Consider the following 17321-nt stretch of genomic DNA (forward strand, 5'->3'; position numbering starts at 1 on the left):
ATAAAGTTTTCTGACCAAATTAGGGGACAACTTGTCTGAAAAATGTTAAATTCTAGACGCTGAATAATACGGACAACTGTGGAGAAAGCAAAAAAAGAAAGAAAGAAATCTAAGACACCCTTTTCGTCAGTTAGAATTGCATACCAGATGCGTAGTGTGTCTGGTATGTATGCTTAAATTCTGAGGGAATGTTTTCATTTCAACTGAAGACAAAGTGCCTTAGTGTTTTTTCTCTGTGTTGTCAAAAGTGTTTTTACTGTTCGGAAAAAGGCTTTCCTCTCGTAAGCTCGCAAATGACGAAAAAGACCATCACCATTTATTTTTTTGAATGTAGTTTATTACAATATCATATAATATAAAAAATAGAATGCATTTTAATATAAAAATGAGAAGGAAAAAAAAAACCTTGAATAACAAGACACAAATCATCCCTTTCAAAAGTATCAAAAGACAAACGTTGATCGAAAACACAAAATCTTTGGGTACGCCGTTATATGTCAGGAAGGAGAGTAAAAAAAACAACAAACAACAAAAAAACAAATGCCATGCTACAAAACAGACAGGGCAGCAAATGTGCATGTACCCTCACTGGCTGTAATCAACAACATACTTTGGCAAGAAATGGCTCATATGAACAGACAAAAGTTACCACATTTTCATATATGAAGCACATTTCCCTTCCCCCTCACTGGTTTAAAAGTTCAGTAAAATTAAATCTAAAATTGATTTGTCTGAGCCATTTAATTATCTGACCAAAGGCAATCGGGAACAACTGCCCTTCCTCTTTATACTGGAGGGGCGATTCTTTTCATGTAACACAACAATATGAAGTTCCAAGTGAAAATGAATATCATTTCCTATCATCTTCACCCCTTTAAGGACTCCTCTCAGTTAAAACAAAGAAATAATAATAATTAAAAAAACATGCTTTAAATAGATAAAATGGACAAAAGAGACAAACAACAAACATACCAAAAAACAAACAAAACAAACAGGCTGTTATTGTAACTAAACGCGACATTGAAGTATATTTCTGTGTACCATAATTGGCCAAAGATTTGACCGCTACCCGACGTATGACAGTAGAAATCCTCTCAGAAAACGGAAAAAGAAAAGAAAAAACTTCAGAAACTAATCCGTTCCGTTTCACGTCATCCTTACTTATCCTTGGACGTAACGAACTCCCGACCGTCCGAGTGAGAAACGTGCCGGACATTACATGAGTCTGTACCACTGTCGCATCGTCGTGGCAACACAGCGTAAACATCGTGTGGACGAAATGTGCAAAATATACAAAGAGAAGAGGAGACTGAGCTTTTCACTGCACGACCAAAGCTGTCACATTACGCTTCACTTGTTACAGACGTGTGGAAAATAAACATTAACGTCAAACATTTAAGCTTTAAAAAAAAAAAAAAAATATATATATATATATATATAAGGCCCTCATCAATATGAAATGCACAATTTTGGATCACAGTACAATATGTGTAGTGTGAAGCACTGTCTCACTTCAGTTAAAAGCTCAGTATTTCAAATCTCCCAAGGCCACTGCCTTTCACTCAACATTGTGCCACTAGTGTCCTATAAAGTACTAAAAAACATGCATTGCATAGAGTATAAACCCTTTTATTTCCTGTGGTATATATATTTTTTTTTCACTAACATAGAGCAGCGTCCTCGTGGCGAAAAACTGTGAGGAGGCTGCACGAATAAAACCAAGGCTTCAGTAACATGTAGTAAAGAAAACACTGTATAGCCACTCACTGTATAGGCTATTATGTCGTTTATAGCTGAAGAAAACGACACAAACTCACTTCTGTTTGTGAGGAACACAAATATTCCTGGAGTGTTGTGTGGAACACGTTCAGGCAACAAATCCCAAACTCCTGAATCTGTGGACAGACGGGCGAGTGTTTCAGGAGTGGGTCTCTTAGCCTGACGGTCAGTAACTGTGTCGTAACTGTGGTGGATCCTCAGTGTACTGCTGCTGCTGCTGCTGCACCTCCAGTACAAACCAAGGACAGCTGAACTTTGTACGCAGTCCACAAAAGTACAAAGAAGATCGGAGAGAAGGCAAAATCATGGCGGTTTGTATAATGTCTTAAAACACCAGGATCTGTAACAGGGCCATCACACTAATGCGAGTTAGTGATTCTGTATTGAATACAATAAAACGGGTAAGGCACATACGGTTTTATTCCCCCAAAAAATCATCTATTATGATAATAATAATAATAATAATAATAAAAAAAAAGAATATTCTGATGTTCAACCAGAGGTGATGATTATCCCACATGGTTCTGCACGTCCGTGTAAAGCAGAGCTGCAGAGAGTTTGACTCATAAGTGCCAGCTAAGACCATGATGGATTCAGGTCTCGCTAAGAGAACTAAATTGTCTGTGTCAGGGCATTTAAGTCTTGGAGGGTTGACAACGAAATGAAATCATTCAGATTCAACGAAAAAGGCAGGGTCTCTAACCTTTTGGACGTTGCAGCATTTGTTTTGGTTTTCAGACACACAAGGGTTGCTACGTGTTTTTTTTTTTACAAGCCCAGCTCATCGTCCACAGGGACAGACTGGAGCTGAGTCAGAATCTTGGAGTCTCCGTCCATTTCGTCTGGATCCCCCAGCGGCGAGCTGGTTTCCACATCCTGCTCTGGTGAAGGGCTTCCCAGAAGTAGCGACTCTCCACCAGGGAGGCCTAACAAACCCGGGTCTACAGGTAGGTCCCCCTTCCCTCGGACGTCGAACAGAGTTAAACTGGCTGACGTGGAGAGGGGCACGGGACTCCATGCTGGCTGGGTCACGTGGGCGGTGGACGTGATGCCACTGTACATGGGACTGAGGGTGAGCATGCTTTCAGGAGTCAGAGTGTTTGGCAGCGTGGAGGTGATCGAATGGTCCAGCGTATGAGGTGAGTGGGTGACAGGTGTCTGGCTGCTTAAAAGCCCAGTTTCTGGAGTATGGTATGGTGGAGAGGAGTTGATGAAGTTAAGAGGAGATAGCGTGATGCCACCGGGGGTTTGTCCCGACATGGCTGAGAGAGACTGAGAGGCCACAGGGAGGGCGGAGGTTGTGAAGGCGGGGCTCAATCCGTTGGCAGAGATGGTCGGCGCTTCAGAGACTGGTTTCAGGGGCAAGCTGGTGAGCTGAATGCCGGCTGGGATGGTCAGAATCAACTTGCCTTGCTGGACACTCAGGTAAGGGCTTCCACCGAGCAGGAGGTTACCTACAATGGTGATAAAGTGGCAGAAGTCAAGACTGTGTAACAACATTCATACATGCAACAGCATTGGTATGACCTTTCACCCTTGACTTTAAAGGTCCCATATTATACCCTATTTCTACAAGTTAACCTAGTTCCCTGGTGTCCTAATGAACATGTCTGTGACATGCTTTTGGTAAAAACACCATAAGGATGAAGCACCACAGCAGTTCAAAGTAAAACAAAACTTAAGGGACAGGAAATGACATCAGCCACAGAGGCTAATGGGAGCTAACAGCAGTTAGCATTTGGATAAGTGATCATTTGCAGGCTCTAGCAGGAATATTGCCGTCATATACAACATGTATCCACTGGACAGATAAATCCTCTGAGGCTGGAAGTTTGTGTAGAACTCTGTGCTGCACTGTAGAGCCAAGAATAGAACTTTTCGCAGGTTTTTGGATGCCGCTGCCCTCGCCAGCACTCTCGCGTGTTTTACGGACAAAGCGGAGCGAGAAAACAATTCCAGGAATTTAGCGCATTGTGACGTCGCAATGAGCGCATAAGTCAACATCACGTTTTATCGCCTGCACTTAGACTGAGGAGGACCACAAAAACATGAGTGAGTCATCTTTTTTCACACTTTGGTGATCCAGAGTCCCAAATATAAGGATTTAAATGATTAAAAAGTTGATTTTGCATAATATGGGACCTTCACCGCAGCTTTCTCCACCGTTATCCCACCGTAAACTCCCTCTTCTTTGGCCAGATAACTTCCGCCAAAGTTTCCCTCATTCATTTGAGCAGAGCCGCCGCAAGGAAACATGATGTAGTGACGTCGGTCGAGTGTTTACGAACGCCTTAATTTGTGAATGAAAATATTGGTATTTGCCCTGCCATATCGATTATCATATTGCACATGGAAAGACAACGGTACATCACCAAATGTATATTTTCACCCACAGTTCAAAATAATTAAGCCCCATTTTTCCTCAAACCACCTAAATGTATTTTTTGTGATAGGATGTGATAACACATTCAGGATGCATTGGGTGCATTCAGTATACTCCCACTGATTGTTGCCGTGAGAGGGTATATGCAGAAAATATGTACAACAGTGATATTTTGCATTTAAAACAGTTACTGATTATCCAAATGGTTGACAAGGTTTCCCAAACAGCAACGAACACTGAACCATTGTCATGCAGAGAACATGTGTGCTAGAGAGCATTGTCTAACCTTGGCTAAAACTGCCTCAGGACAAAAGTATCCACACAGCCACACGTCTGTCTTCACCTCCCTCATCATTTTTCAGCCGTCTGTTCACAGAACCTCATTTTTCTTCTCTGCTCGAGGCAATTTCTTGAGATTGGGTTGAGAGGCTTTTTAGGTTTAGTAACATTCTGCATTTCTGACCCATAACTGCTTCTGCTGTGTTTGATTAATCGATTATTAATTATTAATCAGTTACTAAATTGATCGTCAACTATTTTGATCATCGATTCATCGGTTTGAAGCTTTTTTCATTAACATTTCTGATTGTTTTAGCTTCTTAAATGTGAATATTTTCTTTGCTCCTTCACTCCACATAAAGAAATCATTAAAACTGAATCATTTTGGTTTGTGGACAAAACAAGACATGAGAGAACATAACGTAATTTCCAGGTTTGACGGACACTGATCAACATTTTTTACCATTTTATGGTCCGAACGATTAATCGATTATGAAATAAATAATAGTTAGTTGCAGCTCTACAAGTGTCCCAGTGTTAGGAGCTCCGTTACTCTTTTTATGTTAAATGTTTTGAATAAACCAGCCATTTGTATCATTTTTATTAGTGAGCCAAATATTTCAATATAACATGTTTCCTTAATGGGATTAGGTAAATTGGTCACTCTAAATTGACCTTAGGTGAATGTGAGAGTGAGTGATTGTTTGCTCTATATGTGGCCCTGCGATGGACTGGCAAACTGTCCAGGGTGTGACCAAACTTATCGCCCTATGTCAGCTGAGATAGGCACAGCACCCCCCGCGAGGATAAAGCGGTAGATAATGGATGGATGGATGGATGTTTCCTTAATCTCTGGTGACATTTCATGCTCTACTATGATACATTTCTAACATAAACCCTTTTAACGTCAAAACATATTAAGGAAAACCTGATTTCAGCATACCTGGAGAAGCAGAGGGCAGCTGAATGATTCCAGAGTTAAGGAGTTGCACGCCAGGGGCCATGCTGGTTGGTGGACCCACATTCTGAATGGGCCGTAGCTGGTTTATCCTCAGAGGAGCCTGTGCGATTGATCCAGGTGCAGGCGCTGAAGCCAGGATTTGCAGAGGCACACCAGCAGAGGGGATGGAGAGAGAAGGACTCGCTGGCACTACTTGAGGGAAAGACATCGTGGAGGACGTTTGGATGGAGGAGACGGGGACCAGCTGAGGCATTGAGAGTGGAACCAGCTGTGTTGGTGTGGTGCCTTTGGGCTGAGGGACTGGGACTACTTGCGTTGGGGACGAGATGGAAACAACCTGTGGAGACTGGATTTTGCTGAGCGTGGAGTTTGTGATTTGCTCCCCCAGTTGGTGCACCAGTCGCTGCGGCAGCTGATTGTTGTTGAGCTGTGAAATAGAGACTATATTTGTTGCACCCGCAGGCAGCGGTGACGTATGATCCTGCTGCTGATGCACCAGTCTGTTGCCAGTATTCACCGTCTGGGGACTTTGAAACTGAGGAGCTGACGAGGTGAGTGGCGATACTGGGACCAGCTGAGGGCACTGGGACACCTGTGCGCCCGAAGAGTGCTGGACCAGCTGTGACACAGGTATACCCTGGATGGAAGGCACAACCTGGGGCAGAGAGAAGACCTGGGGGGTAGTACTGCTGGAGGAAACCACAGAGCTAGAAGGATTTAACTGGGAGCTGCCAGTGGCGAAGACGACATACTCCCCGTGCTGATTGGAGAGAGGCCCAGCAGAACTGGAGACCATGACCATGCCTGAAGACGACAGAGGGGATGGGAGGGTGAGGGAATTGTGTGTGTTCTGTGCCAAGACTAGTGAAGGGACACTGTTTGGGGAGGACAGATTTGGTGAAGAGGGGGATAAAGACGAAGAGGAGGAGGAGGATACTGTCTGGGCGCTGCCCTCTGATTCATGCACACTGATGTAATCCATTGCATTGCCACTGTCTGTCTTGGTTTGCAGAGGAAGAGAGATTATCGATGGAGGGTTTGAGACCACTGTGTTGTTTGTGCAGAGAACCGACGCTTGAAGACCGCTTGCCTTAGCCTCCACGGCTGATACCTGCTCTGCCAGAGATACAGCTTGTTGTTGCAATGGCTGCTGCACACTCATATTAGATTTGGTTATTACCTGAGCCCCGTTGAGTATCACAGGAGGGTTGGCTGCAACAGGACTCAGCGTGACTGTCTGGCAATCGCTCAAACTCAGCCCATTAATTATAACACCGGCACCAGTGCTGGAGATAAGTGAATTCCCATTAAGCAGCAACGGCTGAGAGGCCGTGAGGAAGCCGCTTGACCCATTGAGGATGAGCTGGCCTCCTGTGCTGCAGGGGACGGCAGAGAGAGAGATGATAGAGGCCGTGGAGCCAGCAGCTTCATCCGGTTTGTCCGGGGCGTCATCCATGATGCTCGCCTCGTCTTCAGTGCTGTGGTTTCCATCAGATTCACTGAAATAAAGGAGAACCAAAACGGGTCAGATAAAATGGATGTGTGCATCTTTAGAGACAGATGGGGACTGAGCCAAATCATTTTATAAGAACTTAACTTGAACATATTAACTTGAACCCTTGATGATTTGAGCTCCTGGAGTGAAATGGTCGAGCTATATTATATAAAATGTCAATATGAATCACCTGTTTCTGCAAAAGCATTATACCTTTTCCTTGTTTAGCGATCAAGTTTTACCTCCTGGCCATCCGGTGTGGGAATCTGAGCAGTTTTTCTCCAGTTTGTTGGAAGGGTTTCCAGTTCTTTATTATCATTATTATTATTATTAGTTGTTGGATACATTTTAGGTCTTTTACTTGTACATACTTGGTTTATTTTGGTATGAAAACATGCAGCTTGTTCCTGACATTTATTCTTAAATTCCATCATACTATTTATTAAGAAGGGCACCACTGAGAGCTCAGCATTCCCCACTACATCATCGTCGATAGGAAATGCTTTTTTCTTCTTAATCATACTATCTACAAAAAACAACACCAACCAAAACTCTCTGGCCAGACTGACAAAAGCCAGATCAGATTCCTCGAAACTCTTGGTGCCCATCCTCGGTTAATATGTGTTAGAAGTGATTGTATCCAGCACATCATCTCTCTGCAGACCACCACAAACCCCCAAGCCTGATAAGATAAAACTCCTTTATTCTCTCTCATCTCCAGAGAACTTGCCTCCCTCTGTGTTTGGGGCAGTCATCACTGTAGACCGAGTGTCACCTCTCCATCCCCCTTACAATAAGCTTAAGCTGGCTCCCCCCTGACTGTGCAGGCCCTGTATGCAGGCAGCAGTGCAGGCTTTCAGGAAACTTGAGCCACGTTGAGCTCCTAGATCTCACATTTCATAACAAAGCGACATGCTCTTGGTCTCTCCAGAGCCGTGTGGCCTCACTGCTGTCAAAAGTCAGCTCCTCTGACCATCCTCTCACTTTTTTTTTGAAGTTGCTGACTTTGTTACTAACATGTTTTAATGTGTGTTGCCAGTGATTACATGCAGAGATTATCTGTGCTTGGCCTTAAGGCATTGTTGGCCATTACAGGTGGATCATCTGTGTAAGTTTCAGTGCCCTTTTCTGAATCCACTTTGTTATTGATCTCCAATATAAATAAAGGAAAATATCAAAGCATGTGTGGCCTGTACTGCAGCTGCAACACGCCTCGTAAAATGTATCTGAAACAGAGTGTTACATGCAATAAGAGACTTAAAAGTCCAGTGCTGTGGGTCTTGCCTTTTGCTGTGGGTCCCGGACGGGGTCCTGTCCCTCTGCCTGCGGTTCTTGAACCAGTTGCTGACCTGTGTGAGGGACAGTCCTGTGACTTTGGCCAGGTTTTTCTTCTCGTCCGGGGTCGGGTACCTGTTCTTCTTGTAGCACTCCTTCAGTGCATTCCGTGACTTCTCTTTGAAGCAGTACACAGTCTCCTCTCCGTCCCAGATCGTTTTGGGCAAAGGGAACTTCTTCCTGAGCCGGTACTTGTCCACTGCGCCCAGGCTGCGGCCCCGGGACCTCTCCGCCTCCTTGTAGCGGGCTTTCAGGTACAGGTCCTGCAGGAACCCATGGTTAGACGGGTGGAAGTCGTGGCTCTCCAGGATGGCGTACAGCTCCTTGAACTCCTCCCGGTGGAAAGCCACCAGTGCCTGGGCCTTCAGGATGGTCTCGTTGCCACGTAGCAGCTCGGACGACGGCGGTATGGTGGATAGAAATCTCCATAGTCGATCCACATTGCCCGCCTGCAGAAGGGCCTCGCAGAGACATGATACTTGGTCAGTGGAAAAACTCAGAGCCGACTTCTGGAAACTTTGAAGCAACTGTTCCGAAACTTGAACCGAGTCTTCCTCTTCTTTGGGGTCCACTGCCGTCGGCTCGTCTGAGCTGTTCTCGGATTGTTCTGTGGACTCCAAAGACAAGGAAGCCATTTTTACTTTAACTTTTTTCCACTACTGGTTCCTCCTCCTCCTCCCCTCTCTCGCTCTCTCTCTCTCCCGCCCTCCCTCTGCTCGTTCTCCCAGTCTCTGAGCCATGAATGCAGACCAGGGGCGGACACGCCCCTTTTCTGTTCCTAATACAGTCTCTTTGTCTCAACGTCTAAAACGTGTTTATCACACGCTGCCACGATAAAGAGCTCCGATAAAGGCAACTTATTTACTTTAAAAAGCCCCCGCTGTCTGGGAATGACTCGATACCACTTTGTTGTGTAAGACACCGACACCGATATGACAACCTTGATTTCCTTCTGGTACAGATATCAGTGTCCAGAGGCGATTCTAGAGTCTGTAGGGGCCCTAAGCAAAAATTCCCAGGAGGCCCTTCCAACCAGTGTTCATCACCATTATGTTATAAATAATCTGACACCAACGAAAAATGCATGAGTGCAAAATATTTTTATTTTTTTTCGCAATGAATGAAGTAACATGGAAAAACCTTGTAATTAAAAAGTATGTGAAACTATAAATGTAAAGAACAATAAAATACTGTAAATAGCTTTCAAAAAACTATATAAACTTAGTAAAAAAATATACATTACACTGTAAAGAACCCACATTATAAAACAATATAACTATATATAACAATAAAATACCTTAAATAACCAAAAAAAAACATATAAACTGAGTAAAAAAGATATGCATCACAATGTAAATAATCCTCTCCATTTTCCAACTTGCAGAACGATAACTTCACACAGGTTAACGTGAGGTGGGGCCCCTTTAGGGAGGTTTCCTACTGAGATGTCATTGCAAATCACCCATTGTTTTTTAAGGGGAACAGGGAGACAGCTGGTCACTGCACATTTCAGTAAAAACAGCCCTCAGGCTCCGAGTGTTGGGGGCCCCCTGTCGGCTCGGGGGCCCAAGCAGTTGCCTGCCTTGCCTGTTCACAAGCGCCTCTGTCAGAGTCGTACAGTCTTTTTAAGCTCCTGTCACACTAAAATGATATGTTATCATCACCACTGTTATTATTATGCTGTAATAATTAAAGTTGATATGCTGCTTGTATAAATGACATTGCAGTCAGGGCCGGCCTAAGCCTCCATGGGGCCCTAAGTAAAATTTGATTTTGGGGCCCTCTGTTACTGCCAATAATAATGATTATTGATCATTCACACACCTACTATACTAAATGTATTCTACTTATTCTACTCTGTCACATCGAATACACTTGTAATATTAAACGTGAGAACTTTTTGTTGCATGGAAGCAGTCGGTCTACCCTACATTTGTAGCATTAGATTTATAAAATAATATTACCAACTTGTTGTGTGTAATGGATGAGACTTTTGTAAGGCAAATGTTTTGTTTGCTCAGATTAGATTTAATATCATCCCAGTCATCCAAACTGGATTTCATGTATGGTTTGTAGTATCTGATGTGATTTTCTAATGCAAATACTCTCTGAACACAGAAAATGAAGCCTACAATGCTTTGTATTGAGTTTACTGAGTGGAAAGAGCATTGTATAGCCCATTACAATGAAAACCTTGCATTTCTTTGTTCATGGTTCAACCTGAATTAACCAGCAACCTTGTAATAGACACTGATTGAGTCACACCGAAATTAGTAAAGTCTTTAGAATAAAATAAGATATGAGTGGTAAATGAGGTATGAATGTAGCAACAACCTTAGGAATGTAAATCTTTGATTGTTTCATCCCCTGCCCTCCTCTCCACTGTCCTTTTCTGCCCATTCTTGCTCCAGTCTATTCTCTGTATTCATGGAATATTTTGTGACTCACCTGAGGAAATTCTTATTATTTTAGCATGCAGCAGGAAGAAGATAAATAAATCATAATCTTCCTAAAATGTATAAATTGCAGCTGTATAAATTAATATCCACAATATATACATTTTCACATCAGGCGGAATTGGCCTTGATATTACTTGTAGGAATAGGAATGAATCAGAAACTAAAGAAAAAGATTGGCTCACATCCTAATATAGATTATCTATGTGATATGGTTTTAGATTAAAGTGTTGATCTTTCTACACGCACTTAGAAAATAAAAAATACATAAGGTGTTTCAGTTTTGAGACTAAAACTTTGAAAATAACATTGTTTATATATGGAGTTGGTGTTTAAACAAGCTTTAAAATGTGAAATAATCAATGACTGTAATTTAGAGTAATAAATGCCTAGTTTTATTCATAATCTGTCTTTTTCTCCAGCTTTAATTTGGTTAGTCATTGTATTGCAATATATTGTGTGAAATACTACTACAATTATTAACGTTTTATGTAAGCTGCGTGTTCACAAAGAGTCCATGTTTAGAGTGGAAAACAGCACCAGAGCGCCATCGAGTGGTGACGGAGGCTATTAGCTTTTTACCGTTGTGTCCGATGATTGGTTAGCAGCGATGTCAATCAGCACGTTGATGGGCGGGTCATGACCGCATATCCGGTCATCTTGTGACACCATTGGTCGAGCTCATGGGCTCTTTGATGTGATTGGTGGTTTGCGGTGTGGCGGGGCTAGAACGTTCTAGAGATGAGGCCGAATCAGGAAACACTTTGAGAAATTTCCCACACCGTTCCTGTTACTGCAACGTGCAAGCGGCGGATTCACCGGCTTCAACTGCGACACAGAAAAGTCAGAGAATTTTTGAACACCACTGAAGAATATAACACGAGTAAGTAACCGTGGTAATCTTACACGTCTCTCCGTTGGACCTTAAACGACCGTTCCATGCCGTGACTATTGTGCTGCTGCTAACCGTTAGCTACCCCCAAAAAGCTAACGCAGTCTGTAGCTAACTACTCTAACTCTTAACTACGAGAGTAGACGAGTTAAAGTAAGATCGTGTGTCGTGAAATTTGTGGTAGAAGATGCTCAATGATGAGAGAACAATGTGAACGTAAGTGCTGCGTGGAGAAGGGCGTGGTCTCTGTTGTTGTTGGTCCAAACATGCGTTGCTACCACGAAAGAGGCTGACTTGTGTGAAGTGTGTCATGTTATGTGCTTGTCAGGGATCATGTGCGTGTGCGTATTTCTCAGAAATGTCGGTCCATATTTCCATGACCGCATCACGCAGTCGGCGTACATTGCTCTGCTGCACATCCATGATGCACTTCAATCAACTTTCTTCCCCATTTGATGAATCAGTGTGAACTTCAGCAGGTCATCTCGTCTACAGTATTGCGTTGTGCCATGGGATTGGCTGATTAGGCATTTTCGTTCACAAACAGCTGAGGTGTACCTTATAAAGTGGACTGTATATAATGTATTTGTATAATTGTGTCGCTTCCAAACAGACTAAACAATGGACAGCCAAGTGACCGTGGTCTCCAATCCAATTGTGGAGGTGCGCATAACCAGCACCGTCACCTCCTCTGAGGTGCTGCGCAGGTTCAATAGAGGGATTACTATTGCAGAACTGAAGGTGAGCCCAATCTTACCACAAATCACACACCATCTTGAAATTGACAATACCATTTTATCCCAAGTTTGCATGTAGTTGGATTTCCCCAGATTTTATCTATAAGAGCGGTACGACCAAAAAAACATAACTGTAACGTAACTGTATACATTCTTGTGATTCACAGACATGTTTTCTGCATGTTTTGATTATTCCTGCAATTACTTCTACCACAGTCACTTCTTAAGCTAAACCGCAAGCATGTGTGGTGCAGCAGTGAGAGGGCCCCCTTCGAACAGTGTTTTGCTGCGCCACTAGTCTTGCGGTACATACAAAAGTGAATATCGTAAAAAAAATTAATACTGGTTTTCGGTATGAACTGTTTACTGTCCTTTGTCTTCATGTTATCATAGACCCCTCACTAAGTAAGTAATCAAATGAACTTAATTTACTTTTTGTTTTTACTCTTATCAGGGAAAGTTGGAGATGGTTGTGGGCACACCTGCCTCCTCTATGGACTTGGAAGTTTTAAGTGTCTCAGGCAAGTTCCTGCAGAAGATGGACAATGATACAGCTTTGCTGGGCTCCTATCCTGTGGATGACAACTGCACAATACATGTATGAGTATATTGTATTAACATCAATGCAGCTAGCTTGAATGCAGAAGAATAGAGTTTTTTCTTTAAAAAGATATTTATAGGACAGGATAGAGAAGTGTGAAAGGGGCCTCACAGGGCCTTGGCTCTACCAACTGAGCTATCCAGTGCCCCAATGATGTAATGTTGTTTTAGCGCAACTAATGTGGTGTTTAGTGAACTAAAACGGTGTTTAGTTATTGACATGTATAGGAACTTTTTTTATAGTGATTGCATTTTCTCATTTCCTGCTCAGGTTACTGATACAAGTGGAGGACAGATGGGCATGTTTGATGACGTTTCCAAAGTGGAGAAGTTCGATATTTCAGATGAAGCTTATGAAAAGAAAACAGGTAAAGATTGTCACACTGACACTCTCGCAAGATAAAGGTTTTTTCTGTAAGGCTTGTAGTATTTTTCTTAACTGAAGCTATTGCTATAGCCAATAACGATATTTTGACTTTTATATCTGAATTGATCACTTGATGATTAAGTTAATCCATGAGAAATGATTGATTAAATATATCTAAATAATAATTCATGGAGCAGTTGATAATAAAACCTGATAGTAATTTAGTCATAGACAAAAAAGTACTCCAGCACACAGTGTCCACAGCAAATGTGTTGTGTGTTATACTATAGAGCAGCCTCTGCAGCATTCACTTTTGTTTTGCAGCATCTTGCATCTAATATAATCCAGCTTCCTTCCCCCAGACACAGCAAGAGCATTCATGAAGAGACGAGGCATTGGTCGTTACAACGATGAAGAAATGGCTAAGAAGAAAGCTGAGCTCGCTGCTCAGGAGGAGGAAAATAAGGTTGCAGCTGAAGCCATTTCGGTTGGCAGTCGATGCCAAATTCAGGTCCCTGGGCAACCCACAAAGCTTGGCACAGTCATGTATGTTGGTAAGTGCTTTGTTGTTTTTATGTCTGGCAAATTCTGTGATCATTGGCATTTTGATTAAAATTATGTGACTGAAAGTTGGTCTTGTATATTATCAAGCACCTCATGAGTTTAACTCATATAACATGTGTATAATATGTGTATGCAATGCTTAATCACATCAGTAACCCTGGCAGACTTTTTTCAGTAGATCATTGTTGACACGAAATAGCAAGACAAACGCAGGTTTTACAAAAAACATTATTTATGAGTTCAACTCATCAGGTTAAAGAGAGCTGGGGTCATAGTAGCAAGGGTAGGTCACACCAAATCCTCAACACTTTAGATACTTCAACCTGTAGAAACTTGTTTCATTTACAGACAGTAAATAAGCCTATACTGAGTCAAAGCAATGTCAAAAACACATTTTTGTCATTTGTTATTATTCAAGCGTTTCACTTGTCACTTTGTCAGTGATTAAGAAACATACTCAAAATTGTGGCACATCAACCTCTGATCTTATGTAAACTATAAAGTACTATAACCAGTTTGTATGTTAAATGTCTACATAAACGGCACTTTATGGAGACTGAGAATTTAAGCACATAACAAGCAATTAACAATAAGTAATTCAGGATAAATTATGTTTGTTGTTTATTTCAGGTACAACAGATTTTAAGCCAGGCCATTGGGTGGGTGTGAAATACGACGAGCCCCTTGGAAAGAATAATGGAAGGTAAAAGCATTTTTTTCTTTTAAAGCAATACCTAGTCTCTGTTATGTTGGCCTTGATTAACCCAGTTTATGACCGTCTCCCTTTTTTAAATTGTGTCTCCACAGCGTTGATGGGAAGAGATACTTTGAGTGTGAGGCCAAATATGGTGCATTTGTGAAGCCCTTGAATGTGACTGTGGGAGACTTCCCTGAAGAGGAATATGGTTTAGATGAGATGTAAGACTAAGGTTTAAGCATGATGTTTCAGTTTTCAATTCACCAACCTGGAGATCATGGACAGTCTTGATGCCAAGGCATATTAACCTCAGTAACTTCAGTGCTACAAAACCCAAGTTGATTGTCAGGAAATAGAGAGGTTGACAGATAAAGGCCAATATAATATCAATAGTTTGGCCATCGGCTTTTTCATGATTCAATCAATTGGGTGATAGTCCCTTTTGCCTCTTCACTACCCGAGAAAATAAAGCATTGCAAAAAAAATGTCAGTCATATGATGCAATATGTTATTAAAGATTGCAGGCTGCAAAATGTATAAGTGCAAAAAGAAATTATGTTGATTAGCTGAATACAACAGTCACCACGGAAGGCTTTTGGTTGGTGGCGTGGATGTGTGCCTGCAGAAGTGATTCAAATTAAGGGGTTCCTTAAATGCATCTCATAGCTCCTCTAAAGCTCTGTTCCTGTGAAATCAATTCACCCCATTTGTGTTGGGTCTTTTTTTTACTCTCTAAAATAAAACCAATAAACATTCCCTGTTCTTTGGGGTCTGCCATCTCTGTACCAGTGCTACAACATGTTAGCCACTTCATTTCATCATTAGATGACTTTCTCCTTACCAGTCCATACAGAAAAACTAAGTTAGCTCACGGCAGAGAGGAGTTAGATGCTCCAATTGTTAAATTCAATTGTGTCGTTTTGTGTTTAGAGTAGAAAATTGCCTTCTGACAAAACCATGTCTGACCTAGTCGACACACAATATAATTTAAAATCTGTTATGGCACCAAGATTTTTTTTCATCCCTTGTCACAGAGACTGCGGTAAAGAAATAAAAATGCTCCTGGATCTGGAGTGAAGGTGTTGTTCAAATAAATTCTCAGAGTCAAGTACTGTTTGAGTTTCAGTGCTGTTTCATTGGGTCTTGAAACAATTGTTTTGGTTATTATCATTAGGGCAAAATCCCATTACGAACACATTTTGAGAAAAAGTGGCACCTGAAAGCATAAATTACATTTATTGACCCACAATTCTTTGTCTAGGCTTGCTTCAAGCACTAGTGACCATGCCTGTAAGCAAGGCCAAGTCATCATGTTGTCAGCATAGCAAAGTTATCTGCAATGTAATGCCTCAATAATGCCAAACTGTAACCAAAGTTGTCCCATATAAAATGATATATTTGTTCTCTGGTAATCTCTGGTACACTCAATGTTACTTTGACTCTGCTCTATCGTAGCCAGGGTTCACAGCTGCTTAAATACTGGGGAAAAACCCACAAAAACAAAAACTTCTTGTTAGTTTGGCCCGTCTTGTATTGGTAGTGTCTTAGTGTGTTGGATGTGATCGCTATACAGGATGTTCACCGTCGAAGCTCCCACCAACTGCATTTCATAAAAAGAGACAATTTCCATGTGAGAGGTCCACATTTAGTTATTCGCTCCATACACTTTAATTCAATGTTCTGCCTTATTGTTTAGTTTACACTTGTTGTGTACTGTACAAAGACAATTGTATATAACTGTGTATATTTTTCTGTAATGGTTACAGTTTTTGAGGACTGTAAACTGAGTGGTTCCAACGTTTACCCTAAAATACAAATTTACCCTAAAATATTATTGCCACTAAATCAAAAGTGGCAGTGTCCCTGTAAGTTATAGTGGACAGACATTTCCAGTCATTTAATAAGATCAGTAACAAAGAATCAAGAAAACTAGGTATGCATTTCCTTTTCTAAATTGTGTTTAATGCTTATTTCATTTTTTTAAGGTTTGAACCTGGTGTGTAAAACAGCTCTTATTTAGGCTTCCAATTGCATATATGATGCAATTCTTTATTTTTTTCTGACAGAATTCCAATTCCACTACAATGTACCCTTCATATGTTGAACAGTTTAAATAAAAATTAAGTTTCTGATTTTTTTTTTGATTTTTTTATTACATTGACATGACTCTTTTCTATCTAAATGCCATCTATCAGATGAGCTAAAAAGCTAGTCTATATGCACACATGTATTGACTTGAATGAATTTCCTAAACTAATTCCAGGTGTTTCTCAGAGAACTGAACTTATATTTAAGCACGTCATTGCATAGATCCAATCTAAATCTGTGAATAATTCATACAACTGCAGAAGAAACAACAGTATCAGAATCAAAACTGTAACGGCATAAATGCACAGTTTTGATTCGATTCCATTGATGGCTGGCTTTCAGCATGCTTTTTTTTGTTTTTAACACCAAAAACAGCAAAAACTGAAAGACTTAAATTTGATGTATTTTACATACTTCACTGCTCCTGCAGGTTTTGACAATGTACAGTAATGAACAATATGTCTCATTTATCATGTGCCATTGTTCCAAAACTGAACATGCTTTGTATTATCTAAGAAGAACTCCAGTGTAATACTATCACTACAGGTGCTGTTCTCTTTTTGTTATGCTAAATCTAATAAACACTTGCTGGTACAGCAGCAGAGTTGATGTTGTCTCTGTGTGTAAGTGTCGTGTAGTAATTGTCTCATTTTACATTTTATTCTCCCAACTTCTCAACTGCAGCTTC

At 41.4% G+C, this 17321-nt stretch overlaps 2 protein-coding genes across 2 annotated transcripts; one reads left to right on the forward strand and one right to left on the reverse strand.

The window, feature by feature from the left end:
• Positions 1-2547: 2547 nt before the first annotated feature.
• On the reverse strand, positions 2548-8904 carry six5 (SIX homeobox 5; the record flags this gene model as incomplete). The annotated part of the gene is made up of 3 exons (XM_083886132.1): positions 8182-8904; positions 5385-6901; positions 2548-3233 (listed from the first exon to the last, which is right to left on the reverse strand). The coding sequence occupies exons 1-3, from the start codon at positions 8865-8867 to the stop codon at positions 2548-2550; spliced, it is 2889 nt and encodes a 962-aa protein (XP_083742258.1). The 5' UTR covers positions 8868-8904.
• A 2552-nt stretch (positions 8905-11456) lies between these two features.
• On the forward strand, positions 11457-17037 carry tbcb (tubulin folding cofactor B). Its single transcript, XM_083886671.1, has 7 exons — positions 11457-11571; positions 12194-12321; positions 12772-12915; positions 13189-13285; positions 13647-13838; positions 14479-14551; positions 14656-17037. Exons 2-7 carry the CDS (start codon positions 12202-12204, stop codon positions 14768-14770), a joined length of 741 nt encoding a protein of 246 aa, XP_083742797.1. The 5' UTR covers positions 11457-11571; positions 12194-12201; the 3' UTR covers positions 14771-17037.
• The last annotated feature ends 284 nt before the right edge of the window (positions 17038-17321 follow it).

The sequence above is a fragment of the Microchirus variegatus genome (genome assembly GCF_963457635.1).
Source record: "Microchirus variegatus genome assembly, chromosome: 3".
NCBI lineage: Eukaryota > Metazoa > Chordata > Actinopteri > Pleuronectiformes > Soleidae > Microchirus > Microchirus variegatus.

Coding starts and splice junctions, on each gene's coding strand:
- tbcb (XM_083886671.1), top strand. CDS start 12,202: ATGGACAGCCAAGTGACCGTGGTCTCCAATCCAATTGTGGAGGTGCGC. Junction 12,916..13,188: donor ATGACAACTGCACAATACAT/GTATGAGTATAT, acceptor TTTCCTGCTCAG/GTTACTGATACAAGTGGAGG. Junction 13,839..14,478: donor TGGCACAGTCATGTATGTTG/GTAAGTGCTTTG, acceptor TGTTTATTTCAG/GTACAACAGATTTTAAGCCA.